Genomic DNA, 23,485 nt, shown 5'->3' with positions numbered 1-23,485 from the left:
TCCAGGACCATGGTGCTACATAAAACAGCACAAAACTACACTAGACTACCTGAAACAACACAAAACTGCATTAGACTATGTGAAACAGCATAAAACTACATAGGCTTCAGACCTGCACAAAGTGCACAAAACAGTGCAAGACAGTACAATAATTAATAAACAAGACAATAGGCACAGTGTGGTGAACTACGTGTGCCTGTCTGGACACACCCCCTGCTGACTGCTCCTGTGGCTCCTCCCACAGGCCCCTGTATAAAGGCGATTCAGGTCTAATCCTCTGCCTCATTCTCCAGGATGTAATATGATGGTCACTCACTGCTGGTTCCTTCTTCAGTCAATAAAAGCCGATATCTCGCCTTACGTCTCAGTGTGAGTTATTGATGGTGCATCACACAGTAAAGGGCAAATTACAATATAATAATAAATGATGTAAATGTAAATAATGTAAACAATGTTTTGGAAGGAATGGAGAAAGAAATAAGCAAATATTGCAAAGGGAGTGGAGGTGTGTGTGTGTGTGTTGGTGTCAGACTAGACTCTGGGAATTGAGGAGTCTAATGGCTTGGTTGACATTGTCTTTCAAAATGGCCTCTCAAGCGTCAATCCTGAAAATCAATGAAGTGTGGAGATGCTCCTGGATTGTCTCAGTTAACAGGCGACTGAGTGCTACTTAGAGCAACTTTCTGTGGCAAAGAATTCCATAGATTCACCACTTTCTGGCTAAGGAAATTTCTCATCTCCATTCTAAAAGGATCCACCTCTATTCTGAGGCTATGTCCTTTGGTCTCAGACTCTCCCACCATAGGAAACACCCTCTCCACATTCACTCTTTCAAGGCCTTTCAACATCTGATAGGTTTCCATGAAGTCACATTTCATTTTTCTCAATTCTAGTGAATAGAGGTCCAAATGCTCTTCATATGACAAGCCATTCAATCCTGTGATCATTTTCATGGAACTCCTTTGAACCCTCTCCAGTTTCAGAATATACTTTCTAAACTACCTGACTTTCTACACTTTCTAATATAAGAGCACCAAAACTGCTGAAAATATTCCAAGTGAGGCCTCACCCATGCTTTATAAACTCTCAATGTTACATCCTTGTTATTATATCCTAGTTCTCTTGAAATGAGTGCTAACATCATATTTGGCTTCCTCACCACGGACTCAACTTGCAAGTTAACATTTAGGTAATCCCGCTCAAAGACTCCATATCCCTTTGCACCTCATATTTTTTGTATTTTCCCTCCACTTAGAAATTAGTCAACCCTTTCATTTCTTCTACCAAAGTGCATGACCATACACTTCTCAACTTTGTATTCTATCTGTCACTTCTTTGCCTATTCTCCTAATCTGTCTGTTCTTCTGTAGTCTCTACTTCAAAACTACCTGCCCCATCTGACTACCTTCATATTATCTGCACTGCACACTTTGCAACAAAACCATCAATTCTATCATCCAAATCACTGACATATAAAGTAAAAAGAATTGACCCAACACCTATCCCTCTGGAACACCACTAGTCACTGGCAGCCAACCAGAAAAGGCTCCCTTTATCCACTTTTTGTCTCCTGCTAATCAGCTACTGCTTTATCCATGCTAGAGTTTTCCTTGCAAGACCTTGCGCTATTAACTTGTTAAGCAGTCAAAGGCCTTCTGAAAATCCAAGTATAAAATATTATCCAATTCTTCTTTGTTGATCCTACTCATTGTTTCCTCAAAGAATTCCAAGAGATTTGTCTGGCAAGATTTTTGCTTGAGAAAAACACACTGACTATGGCCTATTTTATCACGCGCCTCCAAGTACACTGAAACCACATCCTTAAAAATCGACTCCAACAATTTCCCAACCACTGACGTCAGGCTAACTGGTTATAATTTCCTTTCTTCTGCCACTCTCCATTCTTGAAAATTGGAGTAAAATTTTCAATTTTTCAGTCTTCCGGAACCGTTCCAGAATCTGGTGATGCTTGAAAGATCATTACTAATACCTCCACAATTTCTTCAGCCACCTTTTTCAGAATCCTGGGGTATACACCATTTGGTCCAGGTCATTTATTTACCTTCACACCTTTCAGCTTCCCAAGAAACCTCTTTCTAGTTATGGCAATCTTACGTATTTCATGATCCCTGACGTCTGGAAATTCCACCATTCTGCCAGTGTCTTCCACAGTGAAGACTGATGCAAAATACTTATTCAGCTCTTCTGCAATTTCCTTGACCCTATTACTACCTCTCCAGCATCATTTCACAGTGGTCCAATATCCACTCTCATCTCTTTTACACTTTATGTAACTGAAGAAACTTTTGGTATCCTCATAAATATTATTGGCTAGCTTACTTTTGTATTCCATCTTTACCTGATTAATGACACTTTAGTTGCCTTCTGGTGGTTTTTAAAAGCTTCCCAATCCTTTAATTTCCCACTAATTTTTGCTTTATTATATACCTTCTCTTTGGTTTTTATGTTGGCTATACTTTCTCTTGGTAGCCACAGATGTGTCAACTTGCCATTGGAATATTTCCTCCTCTTTGGGATGTATATAACCTCTGCCTTCCGAATTTTTTTTCCAGAAATTCCAAACATTGCTGCTCTGACATCATCCCTGCCTGTGTTTTCTTTTTCAAACAACTCAGGCCAAATCCTCTCTCATGCCTATATAATTCCCTTTACTCCAGTCTAATACCTATACACCTCTCTTTAGCTTCTCCATCTCAAATCGCAGGTTGAATTCGATCATATCATGATCACTTGTGCCCTAAGGGTTGTTTTACCTTAAGTTCTCTTATCAATTCCAAAAGAAGAAGAACCCATCCAAGTATAGGCTCAAAACCCTCCTGCCTAAAGGAAGAATCTCAGAATCCAACCTGTCAATCATAGGTAACTCAATTAGTTATAAAGTGATACAGAAAGGAATGAGGATCTTCTGCTCAATGACTCCACGCTGACCATCAGAGAGCCTTCTACAGCTATCCCATTCACCAGCCCTTTGTTCATAGACTTCCCTGCCTTGATGATTCATCTAGATAGTTCATCAGTCTTGTGAGAGTCTCTGCATACACTAGCCCCTCATGCAGTGTGTTCATGGTCAAAGCCTCTCTCTGGGTGAAGGAATTACTCCTTAGAGTCCTAATGACTGCTAGCTTTAAGAGGTGCTCAAAGAGACATACAGCACAGAAACACGCCCTTAGCCCAACTCATCCATGCTGAACAAGATTCCTATGTGCCCACATTTGGCCCATATCACTCTAAATCTTTCCTATCCATGTACCTGTCTGAACATCTTTTAAATATTCTTACTGTACCTGTCTCAACTACATACTCTGGAAGCATATTCCACTTACTTACCACCTTTGGTGTGGACCTCTTTTAAATCTTTACCCTCTTGCTCTCTAGTCTTGATTCCCAAACCCTGCAAAAAAGACTGTGCATTCTCTTTATCTAGATCCTCATGACTATATACACCACTTTAGGGTCAGTCTTCATTGATTGATTGATTTAGTATAGTCCTAACCTGCCCAACGCCTTGAGTCCACATTCGCATAGATTTTCTTTACAGGTCTCTTATAGATATCTCTGCTATGGGAAAATGTCTCTTTCTATCTACCCCATCTATTCTCCACATAATTCTATACATCTCTGCCATGTTCTCTCCTCAGCTTCCTCCACTCAGTTGAGTTTCAATGACATCCAGTAAATGTTAGTGTAAAGGTAACTAAATGGAGAAGTATCAAGCTCATTGATTCCTGATCAGAATGGCTAGAGGTTATCGAAAGTCAGGTGTGGTTGTATTGTTCTAAGTGCCAAGCCGAGATGGAGAGCTTGAGAACGGCTACTCCAGCAGCAAAATCTAGGCCCAGAGCAATTCACCGCAGTGGGGCCCAGATCCTAGTACAAGGTTCAGACAATTTAAATGCCAGCCCAGACAGTCTGGGGGCTCCTCACTCTATGATGCTAAGGCTTTGAGACTGACCCTGCCTGCTGTGCTTCATGTCTGAGAACTTTGGAGCGACTTGCCCGGCTAATATGATGGACTGAATGTTGAGGCTTTGGGCATTCTTCAAGCTGCTCCAGGGATTTGGATCTAAGGACTCAGTTTCATTCAGAATGTTGTTGTTGTTGCTTCTATTGTTTTGTTTTTTTCTCTCTTCCTCTGTGAGCACTGGGGGGTGGTCTTATTTTTTTTTAATTGTGTGTTTTGGAGTTCCTTGCTTTGTGACTGCCTGTTAAGCAAACTAAGTTGTATAATTTATTCATTCATTGAATGCACTTTGAATCTTTGAAATTCCCTGATACAAAGCCAGACTGCAGAAGCCCCACCGTCTGAATGGGAAGCAGGGCACACTCTGCCACTGCCGATTGAACAGCGCAGATCACCTCCACCCTGGTCAGCAACCTCAGTACTCAACTGACTCATCCCTTCCTCCACCTCCCACCAGGCTTTACAGCTAATAGAAGTTCTGAGAACCATCTGCCAAACCTCCCTCCAATTCTCTTGTCATTCTAAAGTACACCGTTCCTCATTGGGAACATTCAATCCTGAGAGGTTCTCTCAAGGACACTGGCATATGCTCAAGAACAACAAGCCACTGGGTTCACGCACTGTGAGAATGGTATTTGTTCATGAGGAGGAGACTATTTTTGGGAGTGAATTAAAGGTACTTGAGGTTAATTAACCCAAATGATGGAGGGCCTGAAACTTAAGTGACATACCTTCTGACCTGGAGGTCCCATGGCTCCCTGAGGACCAGGTATACCCTGCAAGAGAGGAGAGAGAAGAACGATTGAATGAAAAACTGCAGCCAATCAGTGCGGTCATCTCAAGCTCATCTGGAACTTATTTTGCTGATATATTTCTTTTCTTGGCTTCACTGAAATTCAACAAAATCCAGTACAACCTCAGGCAAGTCCAAAAACTATCAACCAAAGCCAAATCTTCCCAATCCTGTCAAAAGCTCAGTTTGTCTCAGTTAGGGGAAAGTGTAAATAAATCTGGTCTGCATCACCTAGGATGCGAAAAGTAATCGTAGACTTAGGACAGGGCAATTTTTATCGTAGAGGTCTAGATTTAGAATAGACATGAACACATAAGAAGTAAATCTTCTTTCTACTGGCCACGTTGTAATCTGGACTTGATGTTGAATTCTCCAAATTTAAGTGACTCACTTTTTCATTCGGTCTCTACTGGAACTGGTCACTTCTACCAGTAATCCACCTGTGACCTTCACATGAATACTCTCCCTCCATCAGGGAGCTTACAGATGACCAAAGGTTTTTTTTTTGTGGACAGTGCAGACGGTTGTTGTAGGATATAATGGATACAGACAGGATGCATAGCTGGGCTCAGAAGTGGATGATGGAGTTCGATCCAGAAAAATGTAACTGTACACTTTGGAAGATCGAACTCAAAGAGTACAAGGTTAATGGCAGGATTCTCAACACCGTGGAGTGACTTTGGAGTCTGAGTCAAAGCTGCAAGTTGACAGAATGGTTAAGAAAGCATAGGGTGTGTTGACCCTGATTAGTCAGAAGACTGAGTTCAAGGTCTGCAAGATAACTTTGCAGTTCTGTAAAACTCTGGTTAGATCACACTTGGAGTATTGTGTTCAGTTCTGGTCACCTCATTACAGGAAAGATTTGGAAACTTTGGAGAAGGTGCACAGGAGATCTACCTGGATTAGAGAACATGGTTAAGGAGGAAAGGTTGAACGAGATAATTCATTTCCCTTTGGAGTGAAGGAGGATGAGAGGTAACCTGATGGAGGTGTATAAGAAGATAAGAGGCATAGTTTTAATGGACAGCCAACACTTCTTTTTCCCCCAGACGACAAGACCAGAGGACATCCTTTTAAGGTGAGTGGAGGAAAGATCAGGGGAGATGACAGAGGTAGGTTCTTTTACACAGAGAGTGGCAAGGGCCTGGAATACACCCTTATTGTATTGCTAGAATTGGATATATTATGGACATTTAAGCGACTCCTCCATAGGCAAGTGGATCACAAAAGGATGGAGGGTTATGTGGGAGGGGATGGTTAGATTGAACTAGGAGTAGTTTAAAGTTTAGCACAAGGTTGTGGATAGAAGGATCCATACTGTCCTGCACTACGTTCTATCAGTAATAGATTGACATGTTGGCATGTCCCAAAGCCCTCTTGCTGGCTACAAGTCACAGTAACATTTGGTCTCACCCTATCACAGCTAATGTATTTATCCTGACGCCTTCCTCCTCCACATTCCTAGTTCACCCTTTGCCGGTTTTGACAAAGGTTATCAGACCTGAAACATTAATGGATTCCCTTACTACAGGAGCTGTCTGGCCAGCTGACTTGGTCTTTCTTTGGACACTCAAGGATTTACAGACCTGGAGAAAAACTTGAGGTCACACACAATGTGAATCAACATGCAGTGGCGGGCAGATTACCTGTGCTCCATGAATGCCCTGTTGACCAGGTGGTCCTGGTTCTCCCTGTGGCCCCTGTGGAGGTAAATCAGGTAGCACGTTAAGCTCCAGAGCACCAACAAACGGACAAACTGCTAAACAGGATTAAGAGCAGAAGTCACATACTATATTTCCTTTGGGACCATGTGGGCCATCCATTCCACGAACACCCTGAAACACAGGAGAGACATTGATATCTATGGTCAGGCTGAGTAACAGAACCAATTGTTAGAACAAATTAGTGTATTCAAGAGTGTGGGCTTTGCAGACTGAGACAGCACTTAATTGTCTATCCCTTGAGAAAATGATAGTGAGTTGCCTTCTCGAACCAGTGCAGTCCTTGTGTGTCTGTACATTGCAGTGCTTTTAGGGAGGGAGTTCCAGGATTTTTACTGGGAGAATGAAGGAACAGAGATATATTGCAAAGTCGTTCAAAAGAGTAATCTCGGGAATAAAAAGCTTAACATATGAATATCATTTGATGTTTCTGGGCCTGCACACAATGGACTTTAGAGGAAGAGGGTGGGGAGAGGGGTGGATCTCATTGAGAACTACCAGACACCAATCGGCCTGAATAGAGTGAGTATAGAGAGGAGCTTTCCATTAGTGGGACAGACTATAATCCAAGTGGACAACCTGGGAATAAAGGGACCTCTCTTTGAAACTGAGATGAGGTAGAATTTCTTCAGCCATATCAGTGGATCAGTGCAATTCATTGCCAAAGAGGACTGTAGAGGCCGAGTCATTTGGTAATATTTAAGGCAGAGGTGTATAGGTTTTTTGATTGGTAAAGTGGTGAAGGATTATAGAAAGAAAACAGAAGGATGAGGTAAAAAATACATGTCTGATTGAATTTTGGAGCAGAACTGATTACCTGAATGGCCTAATTCTGCTTCTAAACCCTACAATCTTATGTTAAGATGGTATTAACTCAGACAGCAGCTTCCAGGTTGTGGTATTCCCCATGCTTTGCTGCCTTTTCCTTCTAGAGCATTGATTTAGAATAGGAGTTCCCAACCTGGGGTCCACAGGCCCCTCAGTTAATGGTAGGGGTCCATAACTTAGTGGGTGCCAAGTGAAGTGTCATGGTGAGTTGCTACAGTGCATTTTGTAGCTGGTACAAACTGCTGCTCCTGTGCATCAGTACTAGAGAGAACAAATGGTTGCATTTGGGGCACCTACACCCTTGTGGAAGCCAGTTTTATTGTGATGCAATAACAATTGGGCATATTTTTCCTGCTGAAGCTATTTCTGGGAGCAGTGGGTGAAATGTGAGATTAATGATAACTCATCAAATAAAGGTTAGAGGCACTGATGTGACCTGTGTCTCAATGTTAAGCTATCATTGGTCTGTACACAGGCCAGAGACAATCTCTCTCTGTCTGGACAACAGCAGTGAAGTGAATGAGTCTTAACAAGAAGACGACGTAGTCATCATTATCACAATTTTTTTTCAAATTTCAAGACTACTTAATAAACCAATTACAAAGCGATCACACATTGGGGCTTACCATGACCCTTTTGTTCTTGCAGATAAGAGATTTGCATGGATTCAAATGAGAAAGGACTATTGATCTGTCATCAAGAGCACACAGTGCAGGGTAAAACAGTGCAGCAACTGGAAACAACAGTTACAGCAACATATGATGTGAATGCTAACTGGGTCTAGGAGGGAATGATGTTGCAAGTTAACTTATGGATTAATTGGAATGCCTACATATTGACTGGACTTATAATCAGTGGTTACACTATTAGGTGTAACATCCGCTCATTAATGCAAGTATATAATCAAACAATCCCGTGGCAGCAACTTAATGTATAAAAACATACACATGATCAAAATGTTCAAATACTGTTCAGACCAGTCATTAGTATGGGGACGAAATGTGTGTCAATGACTTTGTGGAACTTGACGGGAACACTTGAGAATCTCAGAACATTCTGATCTCCTGAGATTTCCATCCACAACATTCTCTTGAGTTTGCAGAGAGTGGTGCAAAAACAAAACAACTGGGTGAATAGCAGTTCTGTGGACAAAAATGACTTGTTAGGTGCCACTTGTACCAAATTAAGTGGCTACTGAGTGAATGTTCTCACAAAAGCTTATAAATGGATCTGCAGTGGTGTGGCTAAACTTTCCAAGTACCAGACCTGTACTGGTATTGTTGTACTGTTTGTATACGTTTCTACAACTACTCACAGGAGGTCCCTGTAGCCCAGAAGGTCCTTTAGGTCCGAGGAGTCCTCTTGCTCCCTGTGATTTAAAAAAAGACAACAAAGGAGTAAAGGATTAGAATAAGTTATTATGTGCCAGAAGGTGCAAATGATAAAGCATATCACATTGAGATTACGAGAATCGTTAAACAGCCAACACTTTATTTGCTGTTGATTACCAATCATTGACAGTTCTGAAGCAGCTGGTGTTAACTATGAATAGGAAATTTCATATTTCAGGGATTGTATAAATTGCAATGGCTGTAAAGGAGACCCCTTTAGAATTTCTGGATTTGAGTTTGCATTGTTCTTCAGAGATCAAGAAACTCAGAGGGAAGATCTCAAATCTCAGGATACATAGAAACAGACTAGGTTGAGGTCGTTAGAGGAATTTACATCAGTGAAGACAATAACTCTTGGAAGGGGAGCAAGTTGGGTTTCAGAAAAGACCTTAAGAATTTCACCCAGACATCCCACAAACTCGTTACCTTTCATATGACAAACATCAATGTAGAAACACAACACAATGTTTACGTTGTCAAATTGTCTTAGAAAATTGGCAACACCAACAGCTCAAAATACCCATCACTTTTCACCCAACTTGGTTTCTTTGGAGCTTCACTAATTTGTACTTGGAAGGTGAAATCACTGGCAAAGCCAGAATTCTTTAGCCCATTAGAGGACATTGGAAAACTATGGCCAGTTCTTTACAAGTTGCTTTTTCGTAAAGTTTGACTATGATGTTTAAGTGTTGGACAAGAGAGATGCAGGAAGTTATCACACACACTTTCTGAGGGAGAGGAAAGGGTGAGAGGGATGGGAGGAGGGGTAGGCAGAATGGAGTAAGGAGATAGGGAAAATGTGGAGGTGAGTGTTTAAGAAATGCGTGAGCACAATGAGAAGGAGAAGGAGAGAAGGTGCGGTGAGTAGAGGGTAGAGGTTGGAGCAAAAATAAAAGGAATAACAAGGTAGTATTCATGGATTCATGGACCAATCAAAAAATTTGATGGTGGAGGAGAAGTAGCGGCTCCTTAAATCTTGAATGGGTGCCTTCAGGTTCTTGCCCCTCCTCTCGGTTAGTAGTAATGAGAAGGAATGCCCAGGGTGGTGGGTGTCCTTAATGATGGATGTACGTTCTTGAGATGTCCTCAGTGCTGGGGAGGGTAATGCCCATGATGGAGCTAGCTGACTTTAAAACCTGTGTTTTTTTTCATTCCTGTGCACTGGCTCATCCATACCAGATGGTGATGCAACTAGTTACGTAAAATGCTCTCCACAGTACATCTGCAGAAGTTTGTTCAAGTCTTTATTGACATACCAAATCTCAATTTCCTTGTGAAATATAGTTACTGGCATGACATTGATTTATAGTGACTGGGTAAGCAAGGAAGAGAGCCTTCACCTAGAGGTGGATGTGGTCTGAAGGTCACTGTCTAAAACATTTGTGACAAGATGGGAAACAACAGGCCAGTTACTTTTACAAATGTCACAGGAAAAGGCTAAAGCTGTTACTAAACATATAAGACCATTTAGTATAGGGGCCTATAAATCTAGGCTATTCAGCCCATTGAGCAAGATCCATCATTCAATCTCTCAATCTAGGCTGTTTCTTTTTAACTAAACACATTCTCACACCTTATCCCTGGAAATCTTAACTCTTTTGCCAACCAAGAACCTATCAGTCTCTACCTTAAATACACCCAATGACATGGCCTCTGTAGCTCTTTGTGGAAGCAAGTTCCACGGATTCACCACTCTCTGTCTGAATAAATTCCTTCTCATCTCAGATTTGAAGGGATGTTCCTTTATTCTGAGACTGTGTCCTCTGGTCATAGGCTCTCCTAATAATGGAGACATTCTCTCCACATCCACTCTATCCAAGCCTCTCTGAGTAGAGTAGATGAAAGCAAGGGAGTAAAGGTCAGCATTGCTTTGAGAAAGAGAAATCATGTTTTATCAATTTACTGTAGTTCTTTGAAGAAGCAATGCATGGATTATGGAAGGTGTCACATCCAAAGTTGTTGAGAACAATAAGAAAGAACTGATATCAGGTGTAATATAAAGATTGGCTTACAGGAAACTGGGTAGACATCAAGGCACACTGTGCAGATGCATGAATGTCAGTGAATTCAAAAAGAAGAAAACTTTATAGAGCAGGTGTTGGAGTAGAGAGGGTCAGAGTAGGAGGGTTTTGGCACAACAGGGCTTCGGCGATAACAGGTCGAGGCAAGGTAAGTTACTTGTAAAGAATAGGAATAGGAATTACGTCTGTGAGGCGGGCGTTCTGCACTGGGTGTCAGATATGGGATGTCCATGAGACTCCCAGCTTCCTGGATGGCCACATCTGCGTCACGTGCGTCAAGCTGCAGCTCCTTAGGGACCGGGTTAGGGAACCGGAGATGCAGCTTGATGACCTTTGTCTGGTCAGGGAAAGTGAGGAGATGATAGGCTGGAGCTATATGCAAGTACTTACACCGGGGCCTCGAGAGAGACAGGTAAGTGGGTAACAGTCAGGAGAGGGAAGGGCAGTAGTCAGATTCTTGAGAGTACCCCTGTGGCTGTCCCCCTTAACAATACTGAGTACTGTTGGGGGTGGGGGGGGGGAAGTGGCCTACCTAGCAAAAGCAACTGTGGCCGTACCTCTGGCACAAAGTCTGGCCCTGTGACTCAGAGGGGTAGGGAAATGAAGAAGACAGCAGCAGTGATAGGGGACTTCATAGTTAGGGATCAGACAGGTGATTTTGTGGACACAGGAAAGAAACATGGATGATAGTTTGCCTGCCAGGCGCCGGGGTCTGGGATGTTCCTGATTGCGTCCACGATATGCTGAAGTGGGAAGGTGAACAGCCTGAGATCATGGTACATATTGGTACCAACGACATAGGTAGGAAAAGGGAGGAGGTCCTGAAAACAGACCTAGAGGGAGTTAGGAAGGAAGCTGAGAAGCAGGACCACAGGGTTAATAATCTCAGGATTACTGCCCGTGCCATGCAACAGTGAGTATAGGAATAGAATGAGGTGGAGGATATGTGCATCGCTGAGGGATTGGAGCAGGGAGCAGGGATTCAGATTTCTGAATCATTGAGACCTCTTTAGGGGCAGGCATGACCTGTACAAAAAGGATGGGTTGCACTTGAATCCGAGGGGCACCAATATCCTGGCAGGGAGGTTTGCTAAGGCTATGGGGGAGAGTTTAAACTAGAATTGATGGGGGTTGGGAACCGAACTGAAGAGACGGAGAAAGGGTGTGTTGGCTCACAATAGAGAAAACTTGGAGATGGTGCGAGAGGGAGGATAGGCAGGTGATAGAGAAGGGATGTGCTTGTACTGATGGTTTGAGATGTGTTTAGTTTAATGCAAGTATCGTGAACAAAGCAGATAAACATAGAGCATGGATCAGTACTTGGAGCTATGATGTTGTGGCCATTACAGAGAACTGGATGAGTCAGGGGCAGGAATGGTTACTTATAGTGTCAAGCTTTAGATGTTTCAGAAAAAACAGGGAGAGAGGCAAAAGTGGTGGGGGTGTGGCACTGCTGGTCAGAGATAGTGTCACGGCTGCAGAAGAGGAGGAAGTCATGGAAGGATTGTCTATTCTGTGAGTGGAAGTTAGGAACAGGAAGAGGTCAATAACTCGACTGGATGTTTTTTATAGACTACCAAATAGTAACAGGGACATCGAGGAGCAGATAGGGAGACAGATTCTGGAAAGATGCAATCATAACAGGGTTATCGTGGTGGGAGATTTTAGATGGGGTGGAGTTTGTTTGTTGTGTTCAGGAAGATTTCCTGGCATAATCTATAGATCAGCCTACAAGAGGAGAGGCTGCCCTTGATCTGGTATTGGGAAATGAACCTGGTCACGTGTCAGGTCTCTCAGTGGGAGAGCACTTTGGAGATAGTGAGCACAATTCTATCTCCTTTACGATAGCATTGGAGAGGAATAGGAACAGATAAGTTAAGAAAGCATTTAATTGGAATAAGGGGAAATAAGAAGCTATCAGGCAGGAACTTGGAGCATAAATTGGGAACAGCTGTTTTCAGGGAAATGTATGGCAGAAATGTGGCAAATAATCAGGGGATATTTGCATGGTGTTCTCCATAGGTACAGTTCAATGAGACAGGGACAGAATAATAGGGTACAGGAACCATAGTGTACAGAGGCTGTTGAAAATCTAGTCAAGAAGAAAAGAAATGCTTACAATGAGGTTCAAAAAAACTAGATAATGATAGAGATCTAGATTATATGGCTAGCAGGAAGGAGCTTAAAATTAAATTAGGAGAGCCAGAAGGGGCTATGAGAAGGCCCTGGTGAGCAGGATTAAGGAAAACCCCAAGGTGTTCTACAAGTATGTGAAGAGCAAGAGGACAGGCGTGAACAAATAGGACCAATCAAGTGTGACAGTGGAAAAGTGTGTATGGAACCAGAGGAGATGGCAGAGGCACTTAATAAATACTTAGCTTCAGCATTTTCTATGGAAAAGGATCTTGGCGTTTGTAGGAATGACTTACAGTGGACTGAAAATCCTGGACATATAGATATTAAGGAAGAGGATGTGCTGGAGCTTTTGGAAAGCATCAAGTTGTATAAGTCTCCATGATCGGACAAGATATACCCCAAGCTACTGTGGGAGGTGATTGCTGAGTCTCTGGCAATGATCTTTGCATCATCAATGGGGATGGGAGAGATTCCGGAGGATTGAAGGGTTGCAGATGTTGTTCCCTTATTCAAGAAAGGGAGTAGAGATAGCCCAGGAAATTATAAACCAGTACATCTTACTTCAGTGGTTAGTAAGTTGATGGAAAAGATACTGAGAGACAGGATTGATGAACATTTGGAGAGGCATAATATGATTAGGAATAGTTAGCTTGGCTTTGCCAAGGGCAGGTCAGGCCTTATGAGCCTGATTGAATTTTCTGAGAATGTGACTAAACACATTGAAGAAGGAAGACCAGTAGATGTAGTGTATATGGATTTCAGCAGGGCATTTGATAAGGTACATAATGCAAGGCTTATTGAGAAAGTTAGGAGGCATGGGATCCAAGGAGACCTTGCTTTGTCGATCCAGAATTGGCTTGCCCACAGAAGGCAAAGAGTGGTTGTGGACGGGTCATATTCTGCATGGAGGTCGGTCACCAGTGGTGTGTCATCAGACTGATGAACTCACCCTGACTTGAGTGCACTCTATATTAAATTGCCTGTTCTATTTATTATAAATGACCATGATTGAACATTGCACATTTAGATGGAGACATAATGTAAAGATTTTTACTCCTCATGTATGTGAAGGATGTAAGAAATAAAGTCAAATCAATTCAATTCAATCAATTCAATGTTTCAGGAACAGCTTCTTTGTCTCCACCATCAGATTTTGAATGGTCCATGAACCCATGAACACTACGTTGTTATTCCTTTCATTTTTGCATAATTAATTTAATTTTGTAATTTATAGTAAACTTATGTCTTTGCACTGTACTGCTGCCATAGACCAACAATTTTGATGTCATCTAAATCAGAGAAATAAATATTACTCTGGCTCTGATATTTGTTTTTCAAATAACAAGATTAAATGAGAGTTGAGGACAGGAATTGGTGCTGGTTACAGTTTATGTAAATTACTTGGATGAAAACGCTGCCAAATTTCACCAATGATGCAAAGGTATTGAGGAATTTAAACTGTAAGTGTGACAGAGACATAAAAATAGGTTGAGTCAAAGATCTAGCAATTAGAATATAAATGCAGAAATATTTTTTCAGGGGAAATCATAAAACATATTTTCTAAATTGGAATTAGAATTAATATATTATCGTCAGATGTACTGAGGAACAGTGAAAAACATGTCTTGCATCTCGTTCATAAAGATCAGATCAATGCACCTTGCATTGAGGTGAAACAAGGTAAACCAATAACTGAGTGGAGAATAAAGTGAAACAGCTGCAGAGAAAGTGCAGTGCTGGCAGACAATGTGTAAGGTCATAATGAGGTGGATTGTGATGTTCAAGAGTCAGATTTTATTGTACCTGTACTAAGTAGCTAATCAATAGTTGTATAACAGTGAGGTAGAAGTTGTTCTTGAGCTTGATGGTATATGATTTCAGGCTTTTGCATCTTTTATTTGATGGCGGGGGCTAAAACAGAATGTCTGGGGAGTGTGGGGTCTTTGGTTATGATTAGATGGTGAGTGCTTTTTAATACAGATGGATCTGGAAGTACATGGTTGCAAATGGTCTGTAGACAGGTACAGGAATTTAATGGGAAAGCTAACAGCATGTCGTCTTCATTGGAGAGGACCTGAGTGCAGACTAGAGAGTATAACCTGCAGATGTACAGGGCACTGACAGTATGAGATAGCACCTTGAATACTGTTTTCGATTGTGGTTACCGGATTTAAGGAAGGAATCTGCGACTCTGGAAATAGTAGAGATATTCACAAGCCAGCTTGTAATAGGTAAATGAAGAGAGTTTGCACTTTAGACAAGTGAAAGGGTCTCAAGTATCCTGAGGGGATTTGACAGGGTGGATGTGGAGAAGATGATTTCTGTTGTGGGAAAATCTAGAATTGGGGGGGGTCACAGTTTAAAGATAAATGCCCATTTAAATCAAGGATCACCCAAGTTTTACTTTCGTCCCGGTGAACCTCTGGAACTCTCTTCCACTAAAGAATGAATTAAGCATTCTGAATATTTTTACAAGAGTAGAAGTCTTCATTGATAGATTATCTACATGGATATTAAAAATGTGGAGATGATTTATACTCAGATCAGAACTGGGTAGTTCTGTAGTCTAGTGTAGTAGTTTTTTTTTCTCTGTGTTGTTTTTTACATAGTTCAGTCTAGTTTTTGTACTGTGTCATGTAACACCATGGTCCTGAAAAACGTTGTCTCATTTTTACTATGTACCAGCAGTTATGGTCGAAATGACAGTAAAAGTGACTTGACTTGACCTGACTTGAATGGAGGTGCAACAACAACCTCTTGCTCAAAATCAGCTGGTTGTCGGAAGGTGAAGGAGGGTGAATATGTACAGCACAAGAACAGGCCCTTTGTTCCATCATCCATGCAGAACCATTTAAACTGCCTAATCCCACTGACTTCACCAGAACCATCTTCACTATACCCCTATTATCCATGTACCTATCCAAAATTGGCTTAAATGTTGAAATTGAACTCACATGCACCACTTACGCTGGCAGCTCATTTCACACTCTTATGACCTTCTGAGTGAAGAAGTTTCCCCTTAAACTTCAAGCCTTTCACCCTTAACCCATGATTTCTGGTTGTAGTCCCACTCAATTTTAGTCAAAAAAGTCTGCCTGCATTTATCTTATTTATACCTTTCATAATATTCTATACTTCTATCAAATCTCCTCTCAATCTTCTATATTCAAAGGAATAAAATCTGAACAGTCAATATTTCCTTATAACTCAGGTCCTCCAGACTCAGCAACATTCTTTGTACTCTTTCAATCTTATTTATATCTTTCCTGATATCAGATGATCTATCCTGGGCCCAGTATATTAATACAATCATAAGAGAGGTGAGCCAGCATCTTTACTTTCTGAGGAGCTTAAGGCAGTTCAGCATGTCACCAAACACCCAACAAACCTGGACAGATGTACCGTTGAAATTATCTTGACTGATTGCATCATAGTCTGGTTAAATAATCCATATGTGCAGGAATACAAGAGGTTGCAGAGAGTAGTGGACTTTACCTGATATAACCTGGGTACATCCCTCCCACCACCAGCATTATCTACAGGAGGCTTTGCCTCAAGAAAGCAAATTCCATAACCAAAGATTTCCTCCATCTTCTCACAGCTGCCACTGGGCAGGAAGTACGGAACCCTCAGCAGGTTCAAGAAGACCTACTTCTCTTCAACCATTCAGTTCATGGACAAACTGGCACGAACCTAATTAATCTAATTTACTAACACTCTGACCACTTGGGACTAAAATAGACATAGCACATTTTGTTCTGATTGTGTTTTCTTTTAAAAATTGTGAATAATATATGATTAATTTCTGTTTTTAATGTAAATGCTGCTAATATGATGCTATGTATCAGTGTTGCAGCTGCAAGTAAGATTTTCATTGTACTTGTGCGCATGTGCATATAACAATAAACTTGATTTTGACTTTAATGTTATTGAATGGTGGAGCAGTGTAAAGGAGTTGAGAGACCTACTGCCCCAGTCTCATAGGTGGGTAAACTGTCATCACATGTCCTGCTGGGCTATGGTGCTGAAAGAGGACCTGGGGCAGAATGTCTCTACTTCAGCTGGCACGGATACAGAGACCTGAATAAGTAGTGAGAGATAAGGTGGGAGTTAAGATACAGCAGTGAAAATGAGGGGGCAGAGGGAAGGAATGAACACACACAAAATACTGAAGGGACTCAGCAGATCAGTTGCATCTTTAAAAATAGATGTTTCAATGTTTCAGGCCAAGACCCTTCATCGGGACTGGAAAGGCAAGGAGAGAACACCAGAATAAAAACGAGGGGGACGGGAAGAAGAACAAGTGATAGGTGAAGCTAGCTGGGTGGGAAAGGTAAAAGGCTGGAGAAGAAGGAATCTGATTGGAGAGGAGAGTGGACCATGGGAGAAAGGCAAGAAGAAAGGGCACCAGGGGGAGATAGTAGTTAGGTGTGGAGAAGACATAAGAGGCCAGAGTGGGAAATAGAAGGGGGAAGGGGAAAGGGAAAAAAAAGAGAAAGAAAGAAAGAGAGAAAGAGAGAAAGAAAGAAAGAAAGAAAGAACTTATTGGATTGAGAAATCGATTTATGCCATCAGGTTAGAGGCTACATGGACAGAATGTCAGGTGTTCCTCTTCCATCCTGAGAGTGGCTCATTGTGGTAGAAGAGGAGGCCATGTTGGAATGGAAATAAGGATATGAACTTAAATGGTTGGCTACCAAGAGATTCTCCTTTTGGGAGGGAGTGAAGGTCCAGAGGGAAAAATGATGGGTCAGAGGGAGAGAGCAAGGGGATAGAGGGGAGAGTGAGGGGACAGAAGGATGAAGGGCAGAGAGAGAGAGAGAGAGAGAGAGAGAGAGAGTGAGCATGCAGTGAAGAAAGGGCGTGAGAATGAAGGGACAGAGAGAGAATGAAAGGATAATGAGTAAGAGGACAGTAGGACGGAGTAAAGGTTCTGAGAGAGAGTGAGGGGATAGAGGGATAGAGGGGAGACTGAGGGAACAGCTGGTTGAAGTGAAGGGACAGAGAGAGAGAGAGAGAGAGAGAGAGAGAAAAGAGAGAAGAGAGAGAGGGAGGGAGGGACAGTGAGCAAAGGGAGTGAGAGTGAAGGGACAGAGAGAGTGAAAGGATAATGAGTAAGAGGATAGTAGGATGGAGTAAAGGGACTGAGAGAGACAGGAGAGAGAGAGGGGGGGAGTGAGCAAAGGGAGTGAGAGTGAAGGGACAGAGTGAGAGAGTGATGATGCTTAAGGAGAATGAGTGCATTTATTGAGAGAGTGCATTGGCTGGGAGGAATCCTATGGTGGGAGTTTGTGTTTGGGTGTAACGAGTTGGGAAGATGGGACAGTGGGTGAGAAGAACCTTGTGGTTAGAGTTTGTATTTGGGTGTAGGGAGGGAGTTTCACAAGAGTTGCGGAGATGGGACAGTGGGTGGGAGGAATAACTCTGTGTGAGTCATGGAAACACAGCAGCTTTGCCCAAATGTGTGAAAGCACTGGAACACAGGATGGTCTGTCCTCCTCAGGTCTCACTTTATTTTACATTGTAATTTATTAGTTAGTAAAGCTGTGCCTACCGGTTCCCCTGGCAACCCTCTGGGTCCAACTTCTCCATCATCACCCTGGAATAAATCAAAGCAAAGATTCATTGGCCACAACCACAATCTGACATTTAAGAGCCCTCAGTATTTCCCCTTCCACAGTGTGACACTTCCTTAGCATCACATCTCCAAGAGAGTGACAATTTCTCAATACTGCCCCATCACGATGTGGTGCTCCCTCAGCATTGGCCCTCCCGGAGTGCAGCACTCTCTCAGCACGACAGTGTAACATTCCCTTAGTACTTCCCTTCCCACGGTGACATTCCTTCAGTACCTTCCCTCCCACAATGCAAAGTCCCTCAATACTGCCCTCTCACAGTGTGAACTCCCTTATTACTGTTACTTCCACAGTGTGACCTGCCTCAGTATCACCTCTCTCCCCCTCACCCCTTCCTGTCTCTCCCCTTAACCCATTCATTCTCTATTCCTGTAATCCCTCCCCTCCCACTCCTCTTCTCTCTCTGTCCTCTCACACCCATTCTTTCCCCTCCCATCCCACCTCTCTCATCTCCCATCCCTTTCTTTCTCTCATTTCCTTTCCGCCTCCCAATCCCCTTCTATCTCGCACCTGTTTTCTCTCTGCAATTCCAGCCCCTGCTCCCCCCCACTCCAGCCACCCCTGTCCACTCTCCGCCCCAATTGATTATCCCCTCCCCTTCCTCCTTGCCAGATTCTCTCGGGATTGGAGGACCTGCCCATCCTCAACTCCTGACAGAGCATTCCCCACTCTGCTCTTACTCCAGATGAAAGTTGGGTATAATAGAGGTCCCATAAGCAATTCTGACCCAGAGCATAGACAGATAGGTGTCCTGAACTGGCCAAGAGCCTCAGAAGCTCCAGGCCCTGCCCTCTGCTCATTGACACAGAGGTTGAGACTGGAACCCACTGAGATAAGACTACTCACCCTCTCTCCATCCTCCCCAGGAAGCCCAATTGGTCCTTGTGAACCTGGCTCTCCCTGAAACAGAAGAAATTTGAATGAGGTTACATGAGGCACTGACTGGAGAAAGCGGTGACATAATGGCACAGTGTGTAGAGCTGCTGTCTCTCAGCACGACCTCCAACACGGTCTGTGTAGAGTTTAAGCGTTCTCGCTGTCAACATACATTCCCTTAGGTGCTCAGGTTTCCTCCCACATTCCAAACATGTGTTAACCAGCCACAGTAAATTTCCCCCAGTATGAAGGTGAGGAGTAGAATCTGGAGGGATTTGATGGGAGTGTGGGAGAAAGGATCTGAAAGAAGGGATGTCATTGACAGGATTGCTCTGAGAGCTTGCACAGATTCAGTGAGCTGAATACCTTCCTTCTATGTAAAGAGTGTAAATAATGATCAGTTCAACTATTTCCTGAGGAACTGGTACTAGCCCAGATCTCCAGGGTCCAAGAGGAGAAATACTCCGCTACTTAAGAGGGGTGGGAGGCAGCAGAAAGGAAACTATTGACCTGTTAGCCTGACAACAGTGGTTGGGAAGTTGTTGGAATCAATTGTTAGGGATGAGATTTTGGACAACCTGGAGGCACATGACAAAATAGGCCAAAGCCACCATGTTTTTCTGAAAGAAAAATCCTGCTTGACTAACCTACTGCAATTTGTTGAGGAAATTGCAAGCAGGGTAGGCAAAGCAGATGCAGTAGATGTGGTGTACTTGGATTTTCAGAAGGCCTCTGACAAGGTGCCACACATGAGGCTACTTAGCAAGATAAGAACCCATAGCGTTACCAGGAAGTTACTAGCATGGGTGGAGTATTAGCTGATTGGCAGAAAGCAGAGAGTGGGAATAAAGGGATCCTGTGCTGGCTGTCTGCCAGTTACCAGAAGAGTTCTACAGGGGTTGGTGTCGGGACCACTGCTTTTTACAATGTACGTCAATGATTTGGACTATGGGATTAATGGATTTGTGGCTAAATTTGCCGATGATACAAAGATAGGTGGAGGAGCATGAAGTGTTGAGAAAACAGAGAGCCTGAGAGAGCCTTGTTAGTTTAGGAGAATGGGCAAAGAAGTGGCAAGTGAAATACAATGTTGGAAAGTGTATGGTCATGCATTTTAGTGGAAGAAATAAATGGACAGACTACTATTTAGATAGGAAGAGGATTCAAAATGTAGGGATACAAAGGGACTTGGGAGGCCTTGTGCAGGATACCCTAAAGGTTCTCCACGTTGAGTTGGTGGTGAAGAATGTGAATGCAATGTTGGATTTCATTTCTAGAGGTATAGAATATAAGAGCAAGGATGTGATGCTGAGGCATTTGTGAGACCACACTTGGAGTATTGTGTGCCGTTTTGGCCTCATTATTTTGGAAAGGATATACTGACATTGGAAAAGGTTCAGAGAAGATTCACAAAAATGATTCCAGGAATGAAAGGGTTACCATATTAGGAACATCTGGCAGCTCTTCAGCTGTATTCCCTGGATTTCAGGAAAATAAGGAGAGGTCTCATAGAAACATTCTGAATGTTAAAAGGCCCGAACAGATTATATATGACAAAGTTAGTTCCCATGACACGGGAGACAAAAGGGCACAACTTCAGGATTGAAGGATGTCCATTTAAAACAGAGATGCAGAGAAATTACTTTGGTCCGGTGGTAAATCTGTGGAATTTGTTGCCATGAGCAGCTGTGGAGGCCCAGTCATTGGTTGTATTTAAGGCAGAGATAAATAGGTTCTTGATTAGCCAGGGCATCAAACAGTATGGGGAGAAGGAAGGGGAGTGAGAATGACTAGAAGAATTGGATCAGCCCATGATTGAGTGGCAGAGCAGACTCGGTGGGCTGAATGGCCTACTTCTACCTGTTTTGGTCTTATGGCCTTATAGGACCATTAGGATTAGTTAGTTTGACATCATGGTTAGCACAGACATAGTGGGCCAAAGGACTTTTTCCTGTACTGTGCTGTCGCATGCTGAGCTAACCCACCTCCCCTGTCCTCACCAAGGCAGAGAATACCTTTGCTGGCAAATGGTATCAGTGTAGATGGGTACTCAATGATGAGTACAGATAGAGTGGACTGAAGAGCCAGTTTCAGGAAAGGCTTCACATCCTCCACTTGACCCTCACCCACACTGTGGACATCCGACCTGGGAACTACTGTCATCACTGGGGAGCCCCTATTGCACTTGGAGTATGGGGTACCACAGGTATACAGGGTGCTGAAGAAAGCCAGCCTTCATCTGTTAGGGCACCAAGTACTAAAATTGGGATATCATGTGGGAGGCCACATTTGGAATATTGTGCTCAGTTTCAGTCATCTTGCTATAGGAAAGATGCCATTCAGCTAGAACGAGTGTAACGGGATTTACAAAGCTCTTGCCCGGAGGTGAGAGACAAAGTTACAGGAAGATGTTGGACACCCTATGGTTATATTCACTGGAGTGTGGAAGAATGAGATGTTACTTAATAAAGTGTAGAAAATCATGAGGGGCTCAAAGACAGGGAGAATGCACGCTACCTTTTCCCTAGAGTTGGGGAATCAAGGGCTAAACAGCATTGGTTTAAGAGGGAAGAGAGATTTACTAGGAATCTGAGAAGCACATTTTTCATGCAGAGGGTGTTCCGTCTGTAGAACTAGCCGCCAGAAGAACTGATTGAGTCTGGTACAGTAACAACATTTAATAAAACAGTTGGACTGGTAGGTGGATTGGAAAGATTTAAAAGGAATAATAGCCAAACACAAGCAAATGGGACTGGCTTGGATGGAGCATGGACCAGTTGGGCAGAAGGGTCTTTTCTATGCTGTACAAATCTATGATTCTGTCAATGAGACGTGTGTCCCAATGGACAGAGCCTGTCTCTCTGTGCAACCCTACAGGAGGAGCCTGGATAACGTGGAACAGGATCTCTCTCTCTCGCTCTCTCTCTCTCGCAACTGTCCCACAGCCCACTAAATCCCTGAACCCTGTGATGATCCAAGAACTCAGTGAACCAGGATAGGGGATAGGACTGTTGCCTTCAGACGGTGTGTTCCAGTAATTTACAGGAACTGCAATTTGGCCATACCAGGAGATCAGATTCAGTCCAGGAAATGGAAACTCGTTTCACACACTCTGTGAGAATGCGGGTGGGAGAGATTGGGGCAGCTGTCACTGAGCCATGTGCCCGACTGGTTCCTAATGCTGTAGTGTGTTACACCGGTTGCCACATGCACCATTGTCTGATGGAAACTGTGCGCATGCTTTTGAGCTTCCAGTCCCACCGACAGGCTCCTATGGGGTTCAGAGGAACAATAAATCAGCCATATTGGAATGGTGGAGCAGGCTCAATGGGCTGAATAGACACAATTCTGCTCCTGTGTCTTATGAGCAGCTGGCCAGGAAACACATTTTTACAAAATAAGGTTCTGTCAAGTTCTGCAACAAAATCATTGTAAACGACAGCAGAACAAAGCACCTGATGAATCAAAATACAGTGGATTCCGGTTAATGGGCCCGTTGATTAATTGGGGCAGAAGTTGAATTGGGACAAAGTGTAAAGAACAAAAACTAAATCAAGAAAATAGCCAGGATTCCCTGCATTTATTTGGGACACTATTCCACTTAATTGGGACAGGAGACTTGCTAAACAGTTTCTAACTAGCAGTCAGGTGCACTTGCAATGCCATTAGACACTACACTGTGCTTAGAGCGATCAGTTTTTAAATAGTGTCAGTTGTGTGATTTTTTGTCACTGATAGTTGGAGAGAAATAAGTATTAAGAAAATTCAGCACTGAATTGCTCAGCATGGTTTCAAGCCTTCAGGCTTGGACATGCCAAGAACAGCCATGAGTGAAAGTGAAATGATTTCAATACTTCAACAAATTAGGGATTACAATGGTATCAATAATCATCTTGAACGTTACAAAGAAAAGGAAGAAGTCATCTCTCTGACACAGTGGTGTCAAGAAAACAACCTCTCCCTCAATGTCGCAAAAACAAAAGAGTTGGTTGTGGATTACAGGAGGAATGGAGACAGCTAACCCCACTAACATCAACGGATCTGGTGTTGAGAGGGTAAACAGCTTTAAGTTCCTCAACATCCACATCAACGAGGACCTCA

At 42.9% G+C, this 23,485-nt stretch overlaps 1 protein-coding gene across 1 annotated transcript in view; it reads right to left on the bottom strand.

The window, feature by feature from the left end:
* Window positions 1-23,485, bottom strand: part of LOC132394459 (collagen alpha-1(V) chain-like) — a 251,204-nt gene that overhangs the window by 99,321 nt on the left and 128,398 nt on the right. Inside the window, exons 19-24 of the mRNA XM_059970642.1 lie at window positions 19,355-19,408; window positions 18,427-18,471; window positions 8,640-8,693; window positions 6,566-6,610; window positions 6,422-6,475; window positions 4,714-4,758 (exon numbers count right to left, since the gene is read on the bottom strand). Coding sequence (XP_059826625.1) covers window positions 4,714-4,758; window positions 6,422-6,475; window positions 6,566-6,610; window positions 8,640-8,693; window positions 18,427-18,471; window positions 19,355-19,408 — 297 coding nt within the window. The remainder of the gene's footprint in view (window positions 1-4,713; window positions 4,759-6,421; window positions 6,476-6,565; window positions 6,611-8,639; window positions 8,694-18,426; window positions 18,472-19,354; window positions 19,409-23,485) is intronic.

This window comes from Hypanus sabinus, chromosome 5 (genome assembly GCF_030144855.1).
Source record: "Hypanus sabinus isolate sHypSab1 chromosome 5, sHypSab1.hap1, whole genome shotgun sequence".
Classification (NCBI taxonomy): domain Eukaryota; kingdom Metazoa; phylum Chordata; class Chondrichthyes; order Myliobatiformes; family Dasyatidae; genus Hypanus; species Hypanus sabinus.
The sequence above is the reverse complement of the archived record's forward strand: the minus strand, read 5'-3'. Positions and strand labels throughout refer to the sequence as shown.